Genomic DNA, 24,911 nt, shown 5'->3' with positions numbered 1-24,911 from the left:
GATAATTTGTGCTCTGCCATGCAATTCCTGGGTTGGAGAACCCTGACTGCTACCCACTACTAGCTGTGTGATCTCGGGCAAGTGACTCGACCTCTTCACGCCTTAGTTCCTTTTTAGTAAGATGGGAACAATGATACCTCGATTGTCATTTTAAGAGTCGAATAACCTAAAGCATACAGAGAGCTTAGAATGTTGGGTGATGCAGAGTTAGCGCTCAGTAAATGTTTACCTCTTCTTAGTGGACAGAAGCTAGATGCTGCAGGCCCAGTGATCCCACTCCCAGGTATTGACCCAAGAGAAGTGAGAACCTGTGTTCACGTAAGACCTTTTAGCAAAGGTTCATAGAAGTTTTCTTCACAGTATCTAAGACCTGGAAGCAACTCAAATGTTCATCAACTGGCCAGTGGATAAACTGTGGTATGTTCATGTTATTGAATACTATTCAGGAGCAAATAGGAGCAAATTCCTGATCCAGGCAACACCAGGGATAAACCTCAGAGGCATTATGCTGAATAAGAGAAGCCGGATACAAATGGTGTATACTAGTTGATTCCATTTATATGACATCCTAAAAAGGCAAAACTGTAGACACAGAAATCCGATCATTGCTTGCCAAGGACTGGAAGTGGGTGGAAGAGATTGACTGCATGGGGGCAAGAGGGAACTTCGGGGGGTGATGGAAATACTCTGTACCTTCATGGTGGTGGAGGTCAGATGACTGTATACATTTGTCAAAACACATCAAAATGGGTAAATTTTCACTGTATAACCCCACTAAATCTGATTTTTAAAAAGTCAGGTGCTACAACATGAACAAAGAACGGTAGAAGAAAAAGGGGTTAGAAACTGCAGCCGTTCTTTGGTTTCAATGATTGCATAAGACAGACGAAATGGTTTCTTTAATTTCCCCCTAACTGCCTATGTGTTAGAAAACAGTAATCTGTGAAAAAGTTCTGCCCTGCCTAACATATCTGAGTCTCTGCTGTGAGCATTGGTCTGCTTCCCATTTCTCAAACTACCCACTGGAGCTGTTTCTGTGTCGCAGGCGCAGGGCTCTTCCTGAGGGAATCCTGAAGGAGGGCTCGCCGTGCAGTAAAGCATTCATGGAAACAGAGCGTTGGTGTTCTAGGTGAACTGAGGGTTACTTTTCCAGGTTACTGAGTAGTCTGAGCACACATGTGAGTAAGGAATGTTATCTCAGAGCATTGTTCATTCATCATGAGTCACAGCCGCCCTTGGCACTTCCTCATGGAGCTCCTGTCTCTCAGCAGCACCGGGCACAGTTGACCACTCCCTCCTTCCTGAAACCCTTCCTTCACTTGGCATCTGTGATGCTACTCCACCTTGATTCTGCTTACGACTCACTTAGTTTTCCTCAGTCTCCGCTGCTGGATCCTGCTCTTCCTATTCCTGGCCTCCAGACTTGGGAGGGCCTTGAGTTTTGTTCTTGGACCACTTCCCAATCCCAGCCCATTCATGAGTGATCGCATTCATTCCCAGGGCCTTAAATACCATCTATATGTTGATTCCACTTGGTTGTCCAACAGACATCTCAAATGTAACATGTCCAGAAGCAACTTCTTGATCTGCTTTCTAAACCTACACTTCCTTCATGGTTCCTCATCTCAGCAGTGAGTCCGCCCAGTTGCTCAGTCCAAACCCCTGAAGCCATCCCTGATTCCTGCCTGTGTCTCACACTTCATGTTTGATCCGTTAGCATCTATCCCCAATCCAAACGCTCCTAATGGCCCACCCCCACATCTAAATCCGAGCCCAGGCCATCCCCAAGTCTTGCTAGAACTTCTGCAATGGCTTCCTAAGCCATCTTCCTGTCTCCACTTGTGTACCTCATGGTCTGAGTTCACACAACAGCCACAGTGATTCTTCTGTTTTATACGTTTGTGCTACTCGCAGTGGCTTCTCTGCAATCAATATAAAGTCCTAACTCTTAGCCATTCGCCGCAAGGCCCCTGCTACCTCTCAGTTGGTTGTAGTGTCATCCCATATACCAAAAAGGTTGCAGATTCAGTCCCTGGTGGGGGTGCATATGGGATACAACCGGTTGATGTTTCTTTCTCACAGTGATGGTTTTCTCTCTCCCTCCCTCTCCCTTCCCGTCTGTCTAAAATCAATGAAAACATATCCTTGGGTGAGGATTACATGTATGTATGTATGTATGTATGTATGTATGTATAAGGCCAGCGTTGTTGCCTGGACCTCAGCAGCATCTAATGCCAGGTCTGTCGTCCCTGCTCTTGCCACAGCAGAGCGCTGCGCCGGGCTGTGATGCCACACGCTGCTCACCTGTCTGTGCGTGGTGGACTGTGGCACCTGTCTCCTCTCCAACCTTGTTTTGTTCCCAGCCTCTCGTCTCTTCACACCTTTCAATCACACTGACCCCCCCCCCCTTTTTAAACTGGTTATAGATAGAGAAGGAGTGGGAGAAGGGGGAGAAGGGGGAGAGAGAGAAATATTGATTTGTTGTCCCACTTACTTATACATTCACTGGTTGATTGTTGTATGTCCCAGACTGGGGATCAGACACGCAACCTTGGCGTATCGGGATGACGCTCTAATCAACTGAGCTACCCAGCCAGGGGACCTGACCTCTGTTGGCCATATCCTTGAGCACACCAAGATATTTTCTGCTTCAGAACCATTGGCTGGCTTTCCTTGCTTCCTTGAATGTTCTTTCTTTAGCCCTGCATGGCCAACTCCTTCTCATCTTTCAGGTCTCAGCTTAAATATCCCCCCTCAGGGAGCCTCCTCTGACCACAGTGCCCAAAATACTTCCCTCTCTCATGCTCTGCCATAGCAACTTATTTATTTCCTTGTTATCCACTAAGCAGAGTCAGTTATTTAAAAAGTACTTATGTTTAGTTTTTATTAAAGAATATAAGTTCCCCGAAAAGGGACTTTCTCTGCTTTGTTAACTGTCCTGTCTTCTGCATCTAGCTCAGTGCTTGGCAGGAGTGGGCTCCAGAACAGTGATGCTAATGTTTCCATGTGTCACATTGTGACATGTTTGACATGAGTCCTCTCCCTTATTTTTTTTAATAGGGAAAATGAAATTTTATTTTTTCAAAGTTTTGTATAATTAGTTAATGACGTTTACATAATTAGAAAATTACATAATACTGTAAAATTTGTTATGGAAACCAGCAGTATCTGCCCTCTATTTTCTGTTCACCAGAGGCAAGTGTTTTCAGATTTAGCTGATTATTTTAGTAATTCCTTCTATATTTTTAATGAACATACTTGTAGTGTTACCTACCTACTTTTTAGTTCTGTTGATGAAAAAGTGAGTATTTAGCTCGCTTTCATCTACCCTTGCTCCTCTCCCCTTCTCACACGAGTTTTCCCAACCTCCATCATCCCGTTGTAATTGTGTTGTAATTTTGGTAAGATCGATAGACGATGTTTACTTTATTATCACTATGGAATACTTTCCACAGAACAGCCCCCTAACATAGTTTGATTACTTTCCCTCTTAAGGCTACTCAGCAGATAGTAATAATTTTTCTCTTAATTTTTGATGTACTTATAAATATTCAACCTCAGACTCTACCCCAGTTGTAAATCTCCTCTCAGTGTAGTCAACTACTTAGATAATCTATCCAGTTCATCCTATTTGGGGAAATTCCTCCCAGAGCCTTCTGGTCTTCTCTCTGTCTAGGCTGCTTTCTCGGGCCCCCAAAAGCTAGGGCTTCCCCTTCTCCCTGGTCCTGGGGACTCCGTTTGCCTCTCCTTGTATTGGAGCTGTCAGTCTCTGGAACTTCAGGCTCACTCTTTGTTGGTTTACTACTTCGTTTTGGTGGAGCACATTCTCCAGTTTCTTATGGAGAAAGGGTGTAAGAGAGGTAACTTTTGAGACTTGCAGGTCTGACAGTGCCTTTGTTCACTCCGGCTTTCAATTGGTGGTTTTGATGAAGTTTATAACTCTAACGTAGAAATCATCTGTTCTCAGAATGTTGAAGCCTCTGCCTTCCAGAGTTGCTCTTGTGAAGTTTCTGCCATTCTGACTTGAAACCCTTTGTATGAAACTCTTTTTCCCTCTGGAAATTCCATAATGATGGACCTTGGTGTAGGTCTATTTGCACTGAATATGTTGGAAACTTGCCTGGCCTTTTCACTGTGGAAACTCCGTTCTCCACTCCTCCCCCAGCCCCACCTCTGTCCTTTCTTTAAACAGAAACAGTGTCCTTCAGTTCTGGGGGGAAGATGTCCTTCCGTTCTGGTGGGGGGGAAATGCCTACAATTCTGGGAAATTTCTTTCCTTGACAGTTATTTCTCCATTTTCTTTGATAATGAACACTATTATTTCGATATTGGCTATCCTGAATTAACCCCTGAACTCTCCATCTTTCCTGTTTTATATCTCTGTCTTTTTGTTCAACTTTCTTGGACATTTACTAAATTGTATCTTATATTGAATTTTTAATCTGTCATCATTTTATCCTAAGATCTCTTTTATTCTCTGAATCTCTCTCTTTCTTTTTCTCTCTCTGATAACATCTTGTTCTTATTTCATGGATTCAAAGATCCTTTTTTGACTCTTTTCAGAGAACTCATGTCCAGTCTTCTCCTAGGTGGGGCCTGGGGCTTTGGAGGCAATCACTTGTCCATTAGGAGTGAGGAAGAGATTCTGGGGAGGTCTAACTACTTAAACAGACTTCCAGCTGATTCTCAGCCCCACAGTCACCCCCACTTCCAGAGGAACGAAGTGCTGCTAGTCTCTCAGCCTTTTCTGGGTTTTATAATTTGAATGAAATTGCTGCTAGGTGGTCCTGGTTTTGGAATGAGCTTTCTCCAGTTGGCTAAGCCAGTTGCCACTTGTCTGTTTGCTCTCCATCTTCCAAAATAGTGTTGCTATCTCTTCTGTTCTTTTTGTTTTTATCTGTTTATGTTCTAGTAGTAATTGAGGAGGGAGCAGGGCTAAATGCATGTGTTCAGTCCATCTTCACATAAAAGTTTCTCTTGAGGTGAGTTTTTAATTGTTGTTTCTGAGGCATTTGATCACAAATGTGAAATGGATCTCTGTGTAAGCTGTGAATCTCCCTTCCCCCTGCTTCAGTTATTTTCTTACCTACGGGGGGGTGGGGGCATGGTGGAAAGTTCCCTGAACTGGGAGTTAAGACACTTGGATTCTATTTCCAGATTTGCTACCAACTAATATGGACATTCTCTTGTCATTATTTCCTTATCTGTAAGGCCAGGAAATTGAAATAGATTATTTTAAAGTCTCTTTGTGCTGACAGATTGATTTTATTTCCAAGAAATTAAGATACTCATGTAATTGAACTCGAGATTAGGAAATAGAGTTGGAGCAGCCAACTGAGAAAGTGCAGAACTTACGCTTCTTGTATGTCAGTCAGTCTCTGTCACTCTGACATCTTGAAAGTCCCAAGTAAAATTGCAGCCCATATTCCATGAACAGGAAACTGTTAAAAGGTTATAAATTCTGAATTTTTTTCTTCTGGGCTATTTTCAGCTGTTAATAGTTCAGCTCTAAAGCATACTTAGATTCGCATTCTCAATAGCTAGATAAAGTGTTCATTTTGAGCCAGAAAAACAGGAAAAAGAATAGGGAACGAGGTCTATTTTCCCCCCTTTTCCCCTCCGGCAGGGATGGCCGTCCTGGCGGCCCCCTGCCAGGAAGCGTGCCCTTCCCATCCACGCCATGTGTGAGTAGATAACAGCCCCACCGTAGGTTCTCTCCTCCACGTTGCTGTTTCTCAGTCAGATGGGAAGACAGAGTGGACATTGCATGTCACTGTGGTTTTGACTGGTGGCTTTGATCACTAACCCAGTATGCTCAGTAGTGGTTAGCATAATGACTGAGGAGAAAATGTGCCCTGTGAAGCCAGTGACCTTGTGCTCAGAGACCGAGATGAGGTTCCTTAGGGCGGTGCTTCACAAACTGAGGGGGCCATTAGAGCCACCCTGTCCCCAATTACTAAAATAGTCTCCATCAGTTGGGGTGTAGGAATCATTCTGTAAGAGTTACCCAGGTTGTTATGATACACTTGATTCCTATATTGACTCAGGACTGTCATCTTAGGGACAGATGGCCAAAAAGAAAACCTGAGTCTTGAGCATTTGCAGACATGAGGAGAAAAAGAGCAGAACAGAAACTGGGCCCGGCACACCTTCCCAGCTGACGCTCTGTCAGTTGCAGAAAGTATTTCAAACTCTGCTTTCCTCATATCTCTACTCTACACCTTTCTCCTCATTGGTATATCATCTTGCTTCTGAAATCAGAGAAGAAATGGAAACCTTCAGTATTGCTCCAGCTTCTTTTCTCTCCTTCCATCAAAAAAAAGAGAGTGTGTGTGTGTGTGTGTATGTAATGCATATATAAATGTATGTTTACACTCATCTTTGCTTTTCTAGTTAGGGTTAAGTCCTCTACTTGTGCCTGTCTTTATCAATGATCTCTCCTATGTATTTTTTTCACTCTTTTCCATCAACATTTATGTGTATGGACATGTAATGTATATCATATGAATGCATATTTCATTTTATAAAACAAGGCACAACAAGCAAAAATGTACTTTCCTCAACTCTATGGCCATCCTAGGTTCTGCTGTACCTCATTCATTCATTCATTCATTCAGTCAGTCAGTCAGTCAGTCAGTCAGTATCTATTAGGGTCAGCTGTGTGTGGAGACCTTGGCAGGCACTGGCGTTTTCCAGCAGACTAAATAGACATAGTCCGTGCTCGTAGGATGCTTAGAGTCTCTTTTAACCAGACTCCTTTAAAAATTACTGTTCTAATTTCTTCCCATTACAGAAAGAATACATATGCTTGTATCATAAATTTGAAAGTAGCCTCCTAATGGGAAGCCAGTAAAGAATTTAAAGCAGAAAATTACTGGCTCAGAATTTCATTTTCAAAGGTCACTTTGGCTTCTGAAGGGAGAAAGGATTGGGAGGGGATGAAAACTGTTGGCATGCTATCTCCTGACTAGGAGATTAGTGCTGTAGTCCAGAGCAGGGCTACCAGGGGCTTGGCAGCATAAGGTGGAAAGAGGAAGGCAGAACCAAGAAGATGTACAGGATAGAGAGAGAGAGAGAACCACGGAGCAGTCGGGCGAATCTCAGAGGGAAGATGGGGCTGGGGAGTGGGGTGCGGGGGGAGATTAATCAAAGAACTTAGATGCCTATACACATGACCTATGGACACAGCCAATAGTGTGGAGAAGACCTGGGGGGCAGGGGGGGGCTGCCAGGAGGAGGGGATCAATGGGGGGGAAAGGGGGTCATCTGTAATACTTTCAACAATAAAGAAAAAAAATATTCAGCACCAAAGATGGTGAATGTTTTGCTGTGGGATGAGAGAGTGAGGGGAGTCCAGGATTACACCCAGGATTCTGGACTGACTAGCTGAATAGATGGTGGTGCCATATACTGAGGCAAGAAATAATTGAGAAAGAGTAGCGCTGTGTGTGTGTATAAACATAAGCCCTATGTGAACACTCTGAGCCTGAGAGGCCTGGGAGGTTTCCAAGTAGAGGAGCCACATACGCAGCTGGGTCTGTGAATCTGGAGTTCAGAAGAGACGTCTGAAATAGAGGGATGCATTTGGAACCCTTAGCCTAAAGGTGGTGTTAACAGGTGCCATGGGATAGTCACAGAGGAGTGGGCCTCAGGTGGAGCCCTGAATATCTTCAGAAGTAAAGATCTAGTCAGGGAGGAGGCACCGACAGAAGAGACCAGAGAAATGGAAGAACATCTGAGAGAAGGAAAGCAAGGGAAGAGAGTCTTCTAAAGAAGTCACAGTCAGCTGGGTCAAAGATTGTTGAGATGTCACATAAGGCAAAAATATGGAATGGACATTAGGTTTAGCAGTGTGCCAGTCCTGGATGCCCTCCGCCAGAGCTGGGTGGTGGGGGTAGAGCTGAGTCCCGTTGGCGAGGTGCCTGCTCACCTAGAACCCCGTGGCAGCTGTGGCGAGACTTTCAGACTCTGCGGTGGGCAAGGCTGATCAGGTGGTCAGTTTTCCTTTTTATGATAGCCTCGTATCGCTCTTGTTTTATTCTAATTATCAAAGCAGTATATACTCATTGTAAACATTTTAAACATTAAAAAATATGACAGAATGATCTTCATAGTTGCATTCCCTCAGACATAACCACTGTTAATCATTTGAGGTATTTCCTTCAAGAATGTCCTCTGCCCATGCTACCATGTACATACATTTTTACACATTTACTTTACAAAGTTGGGTCGATTGCCCGATTGTCTTGTACTTTGAGACAAGCTTGTTAAAGCTTATATTTTGATCTGTATATCTCAGAGATCTCATTACCTAAGCAGATTTATTTTATTGTGCTATAGTATATTCTCTGGACATTTGAGTTTTTTGGCTTTTACAACACAGACAATAGACAGGTGAAGGCCTGGGGTGGGGTGGGAGATGGGTCGAGGGAGGCAAAGGGGGAAAAATGCGGGGTATCTGTAATACTCTCAACAATAAAATAAATTTAAAAAAATAAAAATTAAAAAAATATATTTTAATTGTTTAGAGAGAAGAAGGGAGAGGGCGAGTGAAACATCTATGCGAGAGCACAACATCGATCGGCTTCCTCCTGCACGTCCCCTACAGGGGATCTGGGCACGTGCCCTGACCAGGAATCGAACCCAGCAAACCTATTCGTGCACTGGATGACTCTCAACCAACTGAGCCACACCAGCCAGGGCCATCTGAATTTTAATTAGACACTTTTGCTCTCACATAGTGCTGCCCTGAACATGCTTGTGCGTATTATGCATTCCTTTCATATGTGTATAGGAATTTCTGTGTGGGACAAGTTCTAAAGTGGAATTGTGGGGTCAGAGGGCAAGTACATTTGACATTTTGTTACTGCTACAGTGCCCAAAGAAAAGGGCTTTTTCTTTTCTTTTTTTTTTTTTAAAGCTAGAACAACTTTGAGCATGAAAATGTCAATGAGTGGCAGGTAAAGAGTAGGTTGAAGTCACAGGAAAAAGTGCTGAATGCTCTATAGTGAGCAGGCCAGTGGGAATGAAAACCAACGCGTGGGTGGAGTCAGCCTTTAGGCTGGGCGGGTAGGATGAGGGGGGCAGGGCCTCAGTGCTGGCAGGTGGCAGGCACTCAACAAATACATGTGGGTTGAATGAATAAACGAATGTTGTTTGGTTGGTTCGGCAGTGGAACTTAATGATGTTTCCTTCAGGAAGCATCTAGTTTTCCACTTTCTCAACATCATAGAAGTCTAAGATCTCCCACAGAAACTGGTGGAGGAGTTGGAGATTTGGAAGGCCCTTCTTGCTTAGTGAACCCAGTTGCCCTGGTCAGACAGGACTTCAAGTCTAAGTATCTCTTACCTTCCTCTCCAGTCAGCCTGCAGGGCCTGTTGATTCTAAGGCTTTAATATCACTGGACTCCATCTAATTCTGTTCATCTCCACTATTACAATCATTGTGTCAGTTCCAGCCTGCATTTTCTTGCCAGAGCAGCCTCTTAAATGGTCTCCTGTCTCCTCTTGTGTATGGCTCAGAACTCTTTTTCAGCTCCCCAGCCCCGTGCAGACAGGCACCTATTCTCCCTGGATGGCCACTTGTAGGTTTATTTGCCGAAGGCCTTCACAAGTGAATGCCTTAGTGGCCATTTTTATGTCTCTAAGACCTGCTGTATTGCTTAGCTGGTATTGCGTGCTATATAAATGATAGATACTATTTTATGTAGGAAAGTCTCATGCTTATATAAAGTTGGTACATGAAAAGGAACAAAAAGCAGGCATGAGATGAACTCACAAAGGACCTGGAATTTAAGACATATGATCCTTGAACAAGCTTCAGGATTATTACTCTTTCCCTAGGGAGAGGCAATCTGATTTAATTGTCATTTGTATTATTGTGTTTGTAATTAGCATGTTAAATGCATATTTTGAGAAAATTTAAATGCCCCACATCTCTCAGGTGATTTGGCTGTATACAGATGATCTGTTTATTTTTTTAAATTCCAATTAAGGAACTCTACTTTGTGGTATTTTCTAGGGTAGAAATGCCTGAATCTTCTTAGCAGCATCTGACCAGCCAGAGGATAATCACATGATTGGAGTCTCTGGTGGGATTCTTAAAGGAATGGCCTTCCGTTCCATTAAATAAAGAGCTCCCAAATTGGGATGGAATGTTCCCATTTGGATCTGCCTCCTCCCTTGCATCACCGTGCCTGCCCCATCTACTGGGAGAGCAGTAGCAGGCCCTCACCAGCTGGCAGCGGAACTAGAATTTCAAGTTACATAATCAAAGTGTAAAGAAAGAAGAAACTCAAGGAGTTGCTTATTTTTTTGTGGAGCAAACAGCAGGGTACAAACCTTCTAAAGCATTATATTCACAGCTGTGGTCAAAAGATCATGAGAATCATTTATGTCCCTGGAGACCTTCTACAGAGGTGCTTGGCTCGAGGGTTTCCATCTTGTAGAAAGAGACTAGCAACCCATAGCACTGGTCCAGTGCTTCTTGCTGTGACTCCTCCCTCCCCAGCCATGTCCAAGTTTCCCTCAAACAGCCACCTGTTCATAGCACAGTCGACGTATCCGCAGCAGTTGGGATGGTCATCACCCTGGCCACTTATTCAGCAGAAGGGAGTAACTGGTGTTGGATCTGGGTGCCCCACTTCTGAACACTTTCCTGAGCCTATTGGGCTGTTGAAGGGTGAAAAAGGAGGGGGGGCTTTGCTGCTGGGTTGCAGTTGACTCCCTCATTGCATTTCAGCAGAATGGGTGGTGGCTGAATATAGGCATTTAATGCTATTTAGCCTAAAATAATATCGTGAACTACTAAAATCGATTTATTTGTAAGGAATTTTTGTTATACTAGTCTGTTACTTAACTGGTGGCTTAAAAAAATGTGCCCATACATTCAAAACTTAAGGAATGGGTGTGGTTTAGAAATGCCTAGGTAATACTATAGTAGAAAATGGATAAAAATGAGATTTACGTGTTTCTTGAGTTTTCTTAGTTTTCAATTTTAGACTGAATTTATATGCACTTTCCCAATTTCTGTTGTTATCCAACATTTAATAAACTGCCATTAGCATCTCTTTTACTTGACATACTCCAAAGGCTTTATACTGTATACTCCTTAAAAAAACACCACAAAACACTTTAGGAAGGTTCAAACATAACATTTTTTCCTCTCATTATGTAATACTTGTAGCTAGTATTTATCTAGTGTTTACTACGTGCAGGTTCCATGCTAAACACTTGATATTCACAACTCATTTAACTTTCAAAACAACCCCAAGGACAAGTGCTATCCTTCCAGTGCAAACACTGAGACATCAAAATAGAATAAGCTGCCAGAGGTCACATAGTTAGAAGGTGGTAGGTCTGGGGTTTGAATTCAGGTCTGTCTGAAGGCATTCTTTCAGCAGGTAATTATGGAATGCCTGACAAGTGCTTGGGATTCAACTACAAACAAGGTGAAACCTCTGCCCTCATCTAACTCAAATAATATAGAACAAGTAATTATTAATTACGTGCTGCTTTTAAGATTCTTTCTTTGTCTTTAACCTTTGGCATTTTAATCATGATATGTGTTGGTGTGGGCCTCTTTGGGTTCCTCTTGTTTGGGACTCTCTGTGCTTCCTGGGCCTGTATGTCTATTTCCTTCACCAGGTTAGGGAAATATTCACTCATTATTTCCTCAAATAGGTTTTCAATTCCTGCCCCTCTCTCTTCTCCTCTAGTACCCCTATGATGCAAATGTTGGCATGCTTGAAGTTGTCCCAGAGGCCCCCTTAAACTATGCTTATTTTTTTCTTTTTGCTGTTCTGATTGTGTATTCTGTGCTACCTTATCTTCCAGGTTGCAGATTTGATCTTCCCTCTGCTTTATCTAGTCTGTTGATTCCCTCTAATGTGTTCCTTTTATTGTATTCTTTATTTCTGACTGGTTCTTTAAGTAGTTTCTATGTCCTTTTTATGCTTTTGAAATTCTCACTAAGTTTCTTGAGCATCCTTATAACCATTGTTTTGGACTCTATGTAATAGATTGCTTGCCTCCATTTTTTGTTTGTTTGTTTGTTTGTTTGTTTCTGGGAGATTTCTCCTGTTCTTTTATTTGGGGCATGTTCCTTTGTCTCCCTGTTTTGGCTGACCTCGTATGTGTGTTTCTATGTATTAGGTAGAGCTGTTATGTCTCCCAGTCTTGATAGAGTGGCCTTATGCAGTAGGTGTCCTGTGGGGCCCAGTGGCGCAGTCTCCCTTGTCACCTGATTTGGGTGCTCCTGGTGTGTTCTTTGTGTGGGTTGTGTGTGCCCTCCTGTTGTAGTTGAGCCTTGATTGCTGTTTTGTGGGATTGACCCACAGGTTGGTTGGTTGTAAGGACTGGTTATAACTACAGTGGAGGAGCTTTTGTGTAGGGACTGACCATTTGTAGCAGAATTCACTTTAGTGGGGCTCTGATTACTCCCTAATATGCCGTTTGAGTGCATCGTTTGTGGAGGTGGTTGGATGGTCCCCTGGTGTGGCCTGAAGCTGCCTGCAGGCTGTGTTAGTTCTGGGGCTTCCTGGGAGGTGCAGGCCAAGGTCAGCTGCCGCCTGTGCCCTGCCTGGGGCTGCCTGGTGTGAGCTACAGAGTGATCTGCAGAGGGTGGCACTTGTGCTAGGCTTGGAGGTGCCTGGGAGGAGCTAAGCTGCAGACAGGCCAACTGCTGCTAGTCCTGGAGTTAGGGCTGCTTAGCAATAGGTACAGGGCATGCCAAGTTCAGATGCTGCTTGTTTGGGACTTGTGGACCTTTGAGATATTTTGGAAGAGTCCCAGCATGATCCAAAACCCGTCCTTTGTATGGAAAGGCACCTGGACAGGACTTGGGTGAGCCAGCAAGGTGGGTGGGTAGGGTCTCAGGGAATCACTTGGGCGGGGCTAACATTGTTAGCCAGGTTGATGGAGACTCAGATATGGTTCCAGTCTGGGCCTGTAGGGGGAAGGCTCAGCAAAGATCAGTGACTTCCGTTAGCACTTCTTTCTGGGAGAAAGCTGCCCCTCCTAGCTTCGCCTTGAAGCCAGACAGTTCTGTTCCTCCGTGTATGTTCCTGGTGCCTTTGAGCTGCTGCCTCAGTGCTGGAGCTAAGAGCTAGTGAGTCTGAGCAGGTAAGCCATGTGGCCCTTTAAGAGGACACCTGAGACTCCAGCCCCTTTCTCTCTGAGCCATTGTTCGTGCTGGTTTTCAAACCAGGAGTTACGGGTACTCCGCTTCTCAGCCCTGGAACCCTGGGCTGGGGCACCTGGTGTGGGGCTGGGATCCCCTCACTCTTTAGTGGGACCTCCGCAGTTGAGATATTCCTCCTGAGTTTTAACCTTCGTGTGTGTGTGTGTGTGTGTGTGTGTGTGTGTGTGTGTGTGTGTGTGGCCCCAGCCCATTTAGTGCCCCCCCCACCTCCTACCAGTCTCAAAGTTCAAAGTGGCTTCTTCTTTATGTCCTTAGTTATAGGACCTCTGTTAGCTAGCCTTCAAGCAATTCTCAGTGATGGTTATTCTGTCGTTTAGCTGTAATTTTGATGTCATGGGAGGAGGCAAGGACAGTGCTTACCTATTCTGCCGTCTTGACTGGAAGCCTCTCGACTTTTTTCTTTCTGGATTCTAAAAAATTCTGAATTCTGAAACACAAAAGCCTTGGCATCAGAGGTATTGGATAAGGGAATGTGGACTTGCAGGTTTTCCTTTCCCCTCTCATTTCTGTGTTCTGATCCCTCCTATCGTTCCAAAACTGATTTTGAAATCAGACCAGCTCTGATAATTAAGCATGGAGTTATGACTCACATGTGCTGTAGTTTAAAGACAATAGATATTTAAGAGTGGTGTCTTCTTTCCTCCCCAGGACATGTACAATTATTGTAATCTGGAAACTGACAGGTCAGTGGCTAGAACCAAGTTTCATCTGAGCCATAGCTAACCGCAAATTTGGGGTGGTGTTCAGCTGGGAACCCTGAGAGTCGTAGGAGATCTGAACCAGTTGGACTGTGAAGTGATAGTGATAGATTTCCAAGATGTTATTGGAACATATTTCTATAATTAAAACCATTCATCCTTTATAGAACAATCAACTGCCTTAGCTAAGCTTTTAAAAAGCAACACCAAATTAGTTAAATGAAATAAAATCACTCTTATTAATTATAAGATTGGTTATTTTTAATGTTATTAAATCTAAATAAAAACTGTTTATTAAAATAGTAAATATCGCATAAATGGAAAAGTTGACTCAAATGCATGTGGAATTGCAAGGGGCCCCGAGTAGCCAAAACAATTTTGAAAAAGATGAGTGAAGTTGGAGGACTCACATTTTCTGATTTCAAAACTTTAATAAAGCCACAGTAATTAAAACAGTGTACTACTGGCATACAGATAAACATGTAGGCCAATAGAATAGAATTGAGAATTTAGGAGTAAATCTGCATGTCTATGGCCAATTGATTTTTGAAAGGGTGTCAAGTACATTTAACAAGGGAATGAGTCTTTTGGACAAACAGTGCTGTGACAACTGGGTTTCCATATGCCAAAAATTAGAAGGAAGTTGAACCTCCACCTCACATTATATACAAAACTTAACTCAAAATGGATCAACAGCCTAAATATAAGAGCTAATACCATAAAACTCTTAGAAGAAAACTTAGAGGTAAGTCTTCATGACCCTGGATTTAGCGATGATTCTTATACATATATGATACCAAAAGTATGAGCAGCAACAACTGGATAAATTGGACTTTATCAAAATTAAAAACTTTTGGTTTTTGTTCTTCAAGGACATTCTCAAGAAAATGAAAAGACAACTAACGGAGTGGGAAAATATTTAGAAATAGTATATCTATAAGGCTTTAATACTCAGAATGTATAAAGAACTCCTACAACTCAACAAAAAGACATCCTAGTTGAAAAATGGATAGAGGATTTGAGTAGACATTTCTCTGAGAAGATACGCAAATAGCCATGAAAAGATGCTTAACATCATTTGTCATTAGGGAAATGCACATCAAAACCAAAACACCACTTCATGCCTACTAGAATTGCTAGAATTAAGAAAAAAAATCAGAAAATAACCAGTGTCAACAAGGATGTTGAGAAATCGGACTCCTCATACATTGCTGATGGGAATGTAAAGTGGTGCGTCTACTGTGGAAAATATTTTGGTGTTTCCTCAAAAATCTAAACATAAAATTAATGTATGACTCAGCAATTCTACTCCCAGGGTTATACTCAAAAGAATTGAAAACGGACTCAAACAGATATTTGTATGCCATTGTTCATTACAGTATTATTCACAGTAGCCAAAAGGTGAAAACAACTGAAGTGTCCATCAATAGATGAATGGATAAACATAACGTGATAAATGCATACAATGGAATGTTATTCAGTCTTGAGGAAATGCTACAACATCAATGAATCTTGACATCATTATGCTAAGTGAAATAAGCCAGAAGCAAAAGGACAAATATTATATGTTTCTACTTATATGAAATGTCTAGATAGGCAAATTCATATAGACAGAAAATAGTGATTGGGGGGAGGGGGAAACGGGGTTATTGCTTAATAGGCTACAGAGTCTCTGAGGTGATATAAAAAAATTTGGAAGTGGTGATGATGGTTTCACAACATTGTGGATGGAATGAATGCCACCAAATTGTACACTTAAAAACAGTTAGCCCTAGCCGGTCTGGCCCGGTGGTTCGGACTTTAGGGCCTGGGTTTGATTACGGCCAAGGGCATGTACCTTGGTTGCCGGCTCGTTCCCCAGCCCCAGGTCTGGGTGCGTGTGGGAGGCAACCAGTTTATGTGTCTCTCTCACATCAGTGTTTCTCTCTCTCTCTCTCTCTCTCTTTCTCCCTGTCTCTCTCTTCCTCCCTCCCTCTCTCTCTCTCTCTCTCTCTCTCTCTGTGTCTGTCTCTCTCTGTTTCTTTCTCTGTGTCTCCCACTGTCTGAAAAGCAACGGAAAAAACATCCTCCTGTGAGGATGTAAAAAAAATATTTTAAAAATAAAAAATAAAAATAGTTAAAATGACAAGTTTTATGTTTCATTTGTTACCACAATAAAAAGTTTTTTTAATGGTAAAGGAACTAATGAATTCAGTTGGAATTTAATAGGTTTTTGATATTCATTGGGCTTTTCTATAAACGCATTAGCTCATCCGGTTGGGATGTGAGAATGAATCGTGATGGTTCCCAGCTCTTCAAAAGGAGACATGTTTAACTTCTGGGCACATTTTTAGAGCTGAATTATTGAGGAAGGGGGAGGGTTATGGGAAAAAGGAAAGGCAGTGCGTAAGAGGAGCTAAAACAGCACCAAACATCCCTGGAAATGGAATAATTTAGAGAAAAATTGTGCCTACTAGTGATCTTCTCGGGGGTTAGTGTTATTTGTGGATGGAAGAAATCCTTAGAGTAATCACTTAGGGTAGGGCTGGGAAGGTGAGATGCCCAAGGGACTCACTGGACTGTTCTGCCCCCTTCGGGTCTGCTGTGGAGTCCTTTGTACTTGTGTAGGAGCATGTGTCTGTCTGATGTGTGCCTGGAAGGGTGGGCAGGGTGGAGGAGAGGCTGAACTCTTTTTCATAAATCTTGTCCAAATATTTGAAGAATATAATCATGGAGGACATTATATTATTAGCCTGCTTTGTGTGTGAATATTATCTCAGTGTGGCCCAGAGCAATAGGTTTCTGGAAATACAACAGCTCTCATTCTTGTGTAGGTAAATTGCATTCTGAGGAACTATAGAGCACTATTAACTTTTGAGAGTGACAAAGAGCACTTTTGTCTTTCTCAAGAAGGGAAAAACAGAGAACTCTAATGGAAACCATCAAGTTGAACTTGGAATTTGCATTCCAGAAATGATTAGAGCAGAATACCTCTTTTTTTTCCATTTAAATATTATTGTCATTGAGTTTGCATGCCTTTAACAAGCTGGGGTGAGATTGATCCATCCAGATTCAGGAAAGAGGAAACATTTCCTGATGCATATTTCTTTTTATTCAAAGTAGTAGCCAAGAATACTTAGGACATTGAAGTCATTCAAAAATATTTGCTGAATTAATGTTATCTTTTTCTATGTTCTGAGTTATTTTATTGTTCAAGAGGGATTGAACGGCAGGGATAGTCAAGGTAAAACGTAACATAGAAAAAGTGGTGCCTAGCAGTGTTAAGGATGCCAAAATTTATTCAAGATTGAAGTAAAAAAGTAATAATAGCCAATATTTATGTAGTATTTAACAGTTTTCAAGTCACTTTTATATATGTGTCCACAGTTTATTCTCCACAATGACCTTCCGATGTAGGTATTATAATATACATTATATTGATGTATTTTCCACAAGGACCTTCTGGTGTAGGTGTAATATACATTTTATTGATGTATTCTCCACAGTGACCTTGTGATGTAGTTATTATAATATACGTTTTATTGATGAGGAAACTGAGACTTAGGGTTAAGTGATGTGCCTGAAGCCACAGGGTTATGCTGTGTAGAGGTCTTATACTTGAAGTCCACTGTCCTATCTATGTGGTAAAATACAACCCCCTTAGCCTTGAAAGAAAGTCTCCCTTCTTTATGTTTTATGTTTCATTTTTTACTTCCTTTTCATTAATAATAACTCTTTGGCCCCATTTTAGAATTTGGCATCTCATTTAATGTTATGGGGACTGTAACCTGCAGGTTTACAACCTCTCTATAATATGGGAACTAGATTTTTCCCTACCTGATAGTCACCAAGAGTACTGTAGATCCTGTTAAACTGAGGCCAGAGAAAGAGATACTGGAACCTGGAAGCCAAATATGACTGCCACTGTGTGATGTGATGTGGGGAGTGAGCCGGGGCAGGCCTGCATAATCTCTGGAAAGTGTGGAATGATGGCACACGGGGGCTCAAGGGTGTGGTTGCTTTAAGAACAGTGACCGGGGAGTGTCGGCATTCAAGTCAAACATTATATGTATTCTGGGACCAGTTTTCAGAGACTTGTAGTCAAATGGAAGAAGAGAATTTCAGGTACAGGAGTGTTTCGCAGATCATTAGACATCCTGTCCTGTCTGGATGTGTGAGCACACCCTCATTCCCAGAGTAAGATGGGCCATTCCTTTGACATTTCTTGAGTTCTGCATGCTCTAGATCATGGCATTCCTGAGGACAGTTTCTGTGCTTCCTTCATCTTGGTATTGGTACTCATATCAGCTAGCTCACATCCTTGGCACGTGAATGTCTTTAGCCATTTGCTAGACTGTTACATCCATTTATTTATTTTGTGGAGCTTTTTTCATTAGTTCTTCTAATTGTGACCTCTTCATCAATAAATTTCAGTGCTTTGTTCTATCATTATTTGTTTTTCAAGATATGTTAGTCTGTTGTTTGTTAATTTTTTTAAACTTATATTTACAATACTATCTTAATTCTTTATCAACTTAGATTTAGTGTTGGAGGCCCCTTGGAATTATTCACGGGAGCTCAAGATCCAAACTGCTGTATTAAAAAAAATTTTGGAATTGGACAGATTCAGATTCCTATTGTGTCAGTTCTGCTGGTTGACTTCAGGCAACTAATAACCTTGAGTTTTCATCTTTTCTGAACACAAAGATACAAAGGGGTTAGATAAGATCAGACATTTGGAAGGGTCAGGCACAAAAGAACACACTCAGGAAATTTCTGTTTACATTTTTTCATATCTCTGGGTCTGTGTACATGAACTTAATTTATATTTATATAGTGCTTTATGTTTTTACAACATGCTTTTGAATTGTCATTTGTATCCTTTACATAACCCTATCAATTAACCAGGGAGTGTAATTTTATTACCGGCTTCAGATAAACAGAATGAGAATAAGTTATTGCCTGTAATCATGCAGCTAAGTTGCAGAATCAGGACTTGAACCCAGTCAATCCGCTTCAACTGTGCCCAGTGCCCTTTGCACCAGGCCCCAGTGTGTTTTTACCTGTGGTCTCTCATATATTCACTACATCTCTGATCATTTCAATGGCAAGAAACCACCATAATAAACATTTCAGTTGGACCCAGCCACCTCCGTGCTGGTGCTGTTAGATGACGTGTGGATGCGTAATTCTGATTACTTTTATTGCTAGGGCGCTACTTATCAGGCATTCCAGTTTTTACCTAGAATTTGCTGAAAGGTTATTTTGTGTTTTCTGATAGATAATAAGTTGTCTTTATATAAGATTATAGGTAATGGCTTTTTTAAATTGACCATTGCGTGTTTGTCAAACCTGACTTTGAATTGTGCTTTAATTGTGCATCCATAGAAAATTCCATTGACATGTCAACACCAAAGATTTTTTTCATCATGTTAGAATAACTAGTATTCAGTTCTCCAGTCAGCTTTTTGATGAACAGATAACATAGAGGTCCCAAATATTTTTTATATTCCAAGTGCCCAAATTAAATGAACGAATCACGATGCCATTCAAGGCGATACCTTTGTTGTATAAAGCAAGGCATTGTGATAATGCCAAAAGTACATTTCAAAATACTACATTTTAAAAAATGAATTATATGAAGAAAGAAATAAAATGAACGTTTTTGCCTTTAGGGGATTTTTTTTCCCCTTGATCCCGCCCTATTTTAATAAAAAGCCCTAAAAGTGTCACCTAGGTTTTGACTGTTTTATTTTTGCTAAGAAATGAGCTTTTCAGCTGTGTTAAATTACCAGAAATGATGCTATCCAATAGTAACTGGAGCCTTCAGTAGTGGGAGTGTAATTACCATATTAGCTTCGTAAATCATTTGCTTCTCAGGACTATATTAGTTCACGAGAGCAGCAGCTGCAGTTTTTTCCTACCTAGATGAAGTTCAGTAAAGCTGTTTCTGTTTTTATTCGCTCAAAGTTACAGTTTCTCCTTTGTGTTGACATTAAGCAGTGAATCTGTTAGTTCCCATTACCAGCAGAATAACCAGCACTATAAACAGTTTTATATTTTCTCTCACAGATCCTTTCGAGCTACATGTGTGCCTTTAATTTGATAGAATATCTGAGTTATACATCTTGTTTCCGGACTCGGTCTTTAGAAAAAATGTATACTTTTTAAAGCTTGTTCTTTCATAAAAATAAGAAAAAGAGAAGAAAAACAATGACAACTTTGTACCATCCATTGATCCCCCAGATACATAATAGATAAATTGAGCATCTAATTATAAAATGATATCAAGATAAAATACAAAAGTCAAGTCACTCCATCAAATTTATGATACTCATTTAAAAAAAAATCTGCAGTATTGTAGTATTGTTTCATTGACTTGCTAGTTCTGCCAAAAAAACGATATATCGTAAACACCACAGATACAATTTTTCCCCATATCTAAGTGCTATAAAATGGTTAGGTCTTCCTAATGTAAACCAAGCTGCAAAACACCAATTTAAAACACACTCTCATAGCTACTAGTATAAACACATTTTAGCAAGTTTTAAAGGTGGTCTGCAAGGATGTAATTATCTTGGACAACTGTTGCTCTGATGTTGGAAATAACTGGCTTATTACATTACAGTTCTCTAAGTGTAACAGACTGCGCAGTAATTGCTGTCGCCCTCCTGGAAGTCTCAGAGGGAAGCACCTCAATTCTGGCTTTGGTTGTAGCTTTGCAAGGCTTGGCTCACCTCATCTGTTTCCTGTTTCTGCTTTGGTTCACATGTAGGGGTCCTGTGATTAAGTTTTCCGAAACAGTTAGAATCACTTGTTTGTGTTGTCAGTGGTATGAATTTAGTGGACAAGACTCTGAGTGAACCTAAAATCTAATCCAGATATGAGGAGGTTTTCTTAGTACTGTGCCAAACCTGAGTATTTAATAGCTGAATTGTTGGCTGATATTTTGCTTTTGTTAAAACAATCATGTAAAGGTCTCCTGTGAATCTACCCTATACATGTCCAGCTTTGTTTTGGGCCACTGCATGGAATTTTTCTGGATCGATAGGAACCTAGCCTTTTCTTTTACAAAGCTTTTAATTGATTTAAGAAAAATTAGTTTGCATTAAAAAAAAAGTCACTACAAAGCCAAAATAACATGATATTTCATAAAATTAAAAGTAATTTCTTAACATAATTCAGTGCTATTCCATGCTTAATCTTCCTGGTTTTGATAAATATGTTCTTCGCCACTGGTTTGTCCAAGTTAGGATCCAGCTGACCACATATTGTTGATGATTGTTTTGGTATTGTGATTTATAACAAGAAATACAGAGCTCCTAAAACCGTAGGAGTTTCCCAAGGGATAACAGCTATAAAGTTGCCTTTTATGTTAATGAGGTGACTTTTGGAAAGCTCCTAGGTAACCAAATTTGGGGACTGGTTGCCAGAAGAACCCACCAGGTGATTAGAAGGTAGAAACTTTCAGTCCCACCTCCTCCCCTGGGTGAGGTTTTATCAGTTGCCAGTGGCCAGTGACAATCATTCATGCTTACATAATGAAGCCTCCATAGAAACCCAGAGGACAGAGGTTGGAGAGCTTCGGGTTGCTGAGCATGGAGATGTGGGGGAGTGGTGCACTGGTGAGCTCATGGAAACTCCCCCTCTGCCCACACACGTTGCTTAGGTACCTCTTCATCTGGCTGTTTATCAGTGTCCTTATAATACCTTGTTGGGGAGGAATAATTTTTCCTCCACCATACAAAGGTTTTTTTGGTTGGTGTAATAATCTAATAAATCAATAGTAAAGAGATTCACAGGGAAAAAGAAGTGTAATTTTGTGCAAACAGGAACCCCACATACATGAGAGGCTCGGAGATAGACAGGTAAGATGAGGTGTAAGTGTAACAAGGTGATTTTGGCTGCATAGGAAAGTGTTCTTAAAGAAACTTAAATAAATATTCTTAAATATTTAAATAAGTTTAAAGAACAATTACTAAACATTTAAATAAATATTCCCATTTATCAACAGGTCCAGCCTCTTAAATCAATGACATGAAAAGGCAGGCTGTTAGAAATTTAAAGAGCCTTAGGAATATAAATGCAATGTGTGTTTTTTTCCCCACACCCGCAAACAGTTAACTCAATTTTGACACTATCTGAAGAGAACATCAGATTCCATAGGTTAAGGGCTCAGCCCCACAAGACTTGCCCTGTTGAGCCAAGGAATGGACTTGGGGCTTTGGAGGGGAGGATGGTCATTCACAGATGTAAAAAGAGCAAATGTTCAGGGATTAGATACTTGCCCTGCCATACACATTTTAGGTCATGAAAATTTATTTCTGGTCATAGCTCTTATTATGGGCAAGGCCCCCAATTTAAATTCTTTAAGGGAAAGATAAAAATTTCCCTTGAGCCCACAGGGTCTTGATTGCCTTCAGCTCAAAAGTGATCCACGTGCCAAAAAAAGCACGTCTTGGGGAGGCCTGTTCTGAGCTCCTCCAAACCCTTTCTAATGAACTGGTAAATGGAAGTAAATGTTTCTGTGAATTCTGTGAGCTGCTCAAGCAAGTTAAACCTGAGTAGAGCCCGGCCGGGCGTGGCTCAGCGGTTGAGCGTTGACCTGGGATCCAGGCGATCGGGGTTTGATTCCCAGTTGGGGCACATGCCCGGGTTGCGGGCTCAATCAATGGCTCTCTCATCATTGATGTTTCTATCTCTGTCTCTCCCTCTCCTTTCCTCTCTCTGAAGTCAATAAAGATATATTTTTTAAAAAAAACCTGAGGAGAAGGTGGTGGGAACCTCTGATCTACAGCCAGTTGTTCAGAAGCACAGGTGACAACTGGACTTCCGATTGGCGAAACCACACTGCAGATGGTGGTTTTGTTCCCTCAGTGCCTTTTAATCTGGAACAAAACCTTTTGTTCATGTCAGGAACTTGTGGATGAGAGTACTGTCTTGCACAGCGGCTCACCTAGATTTGGTCCCTTTATCCCTCTAACACTGCTCTGTCCGCTACAGTGACCACTAGTCGTGTGTGGCTACTGGGCTCTTGAAAGGTGGTTAGTCCAGGTTGCAATGTGTAGTGAGTATAACATACACATTGGATTTCTAAGACTTGGTACCAAAGAGGTAAAATAGTCTACTAATAATTTTTTTGTATTGAATACATGTTCAAATGATAATTCGGACATAAATTATCAATAGGTCATATTACTAAAATTAATTTTGTTTCTTTTTCATTTTCTTAATGTATCTAATAGAAAATTTTATTTGTCTTCCAGTATATTTCTACCAGATGGTGCTATTCAGCAAATTTTTAAAACAAAATTGCTCCCCCAGAATGACTTCACATCAGTTCTCTGAGATGTAGTAGAGAAAGAACATTGGTATTCTGAAATGTTTTTTAGCTAGAGTGTTATGACATAGTTGCTGGGTCCTTCTGTGTAGAAGCTAAAAGATTTTCCATGGTAGGTCTACCCTAGAGCATTTTCAGACCTCATATCCTCCAAGCATGGCATTGTCCAACAGACGAAACAGCTGCTGAAGACGTTGAGTGTCCCTGATAGTGGAAAGTGTTCAATACTGCAGACCTATCCATGTGTCACAAATGCTAAAAGCAAAGAAGGATGTGAGCCGATGCAATGTCATGCTTCATTTTTTTTTTTATGTGTTTATTTTTAGCGTTGGAAAACCTCGATCAGATGGTTGTCTCCAGTTTTGGAAGTCTGGAAAGTCAGCCTGATTTCCGATCCCCAGAGTTCGTAAGTATTACTACGCTGTTTTAAATTTGTAATGGTTAGCCAGAGATTTCTCACAAAGCGGAGGAAAAGGTGTGGATTTTTCTTTTTTTGATGGATTATTGCCTTCAGTGGCTCTTCGTCTGGCACAGGTCTCGCTGGCAGTGCTGTGTGTTCCGGGCTCTGGTTCTTTGGGGAACAGGTGACTCTAGAACTGTAGTGTGTGTCTTGGCATCATGCTCGGTGGGCTCTTTCTTCATGCTACTTGTAATCATCAGTGGGAACTCATTCTGCAGTAAAACAGCATGTTTCCGAAGCTCCCCTATCATTTGTTTATACCCATGGCATCAGTTTCTGCTGTTAGTAACTCAGGAAACCAGTCTTTACTGAGCATATACAGGTCTCTTAACCAGTCTGATTCCCATTTCATTCTGGAACCTTCAGTCATACAGCCTGCATAGATGTATCTCGTAGCGCTAGGAGTATTGTATTGATATTCTTCCAAGAGGGGTGACTAAATGCTTTCACTAAATTAGACTCATTAAAGGTAAGCCACCGTTCATACCCATAAGGAATTAAAAATCTTATTAGATGCTACTGTGATTTTTATTAATGCCCTGTCAAAAGAAAATTAAGCACATAGGATGCTTTATGCAGAATGTACTCACTAAGTAGGTTTTATATTAGATTCATTTAAGGGGTGGGGAGGTGGGGGGGAAGAAGTGTATCTCTGACCCCTGTACTGTATTCTTTCACCTGGTATGTAGAAGAAGCGTGCCAGAGTCCACCTACGTACTGATCTTTGCCCCCTGCTCCAGATGGCTCGCCTACCACTTTAACAATGCAGAAGTCTTTTTACGATTCATTTTCAAAGTGTAATATACAGTCGCCACTCCAGCAATTGGCAGAGCACCATTGTATTATTGATAAAGACCCAAAAAAGAACTCATTATGTGGTTTTCCTCTTCTCACGCATTCTTTATGGATTGCCCACTCCATTCAGCCAAGAGGAAGGAAACTAGGCAGGGCTCTGGACTGAAAAGAGATCGCACATAAAACTATGCGCAGTGCCATTTTATTTCAGAGTGTGGACTCCTGTGGTGTACTAGCAGATTGCCTACTGTGAAAATCACTTGGCTGTAATAGAAAGACATAGTGTTCGATGACTTCCCTGTTATATTCAATGAGATTTTCGGCGAGGGAAGATTGTGAGTGCTCACTGATATTCCTGCATCTTAAAGTAGCAGAGCAGTTTTGTGGTTTTCCCAATTTCTTCAGTTAGAGCTCCAAAGCAGAATTGGCACACATATTT

The 24,911-nt window shown here is 41.4% G+C and overlaps 1 protein-coding gene across 2 annotated transcripts in view; it reads left to right on the top strand.

Annotated features, from left to right (window-relative positions):
• The window catches only part of ANO6 (anoctamin 6), a 168,556-nt gene that overhangs the window by 44,906 nt on the left and 98,739 nt on the right, over positions 1–24,911 (top strand). For both annotated transcript variants that reach the window (XM_087814708.1, XM_087814709.1), the window contains one exon: positions 23,544–23,623. In XM_087814708.1, the coding sequence (XP_087670834.1) occupies positions 23,544–23,623 (80 nt within the window). The remainder of the gene's footprint in view (positions 1–23,543; positions 23,624–24,911) is intronic.

This window comes from Miniopterus natalensis, chromosome 2 (genome assembly GCF_054644295.1).
Source record: "Miniopterus natalensis isolate mMinNat1 chromosome 2, mMinNat1.hap1, whole genome shotgun sequence".
NCBI classification, from domain to species: Eukaryota; Metazoa; Chordata; class Mammalia; order Chiroptera; family Miniopteridae; genus Miniopterus; species Miniopterus natalensis.
Note: the sequence above shows the minus strand (reverse complement) of the source record. Positions and strands in the feature narration are given on the sequence as shown.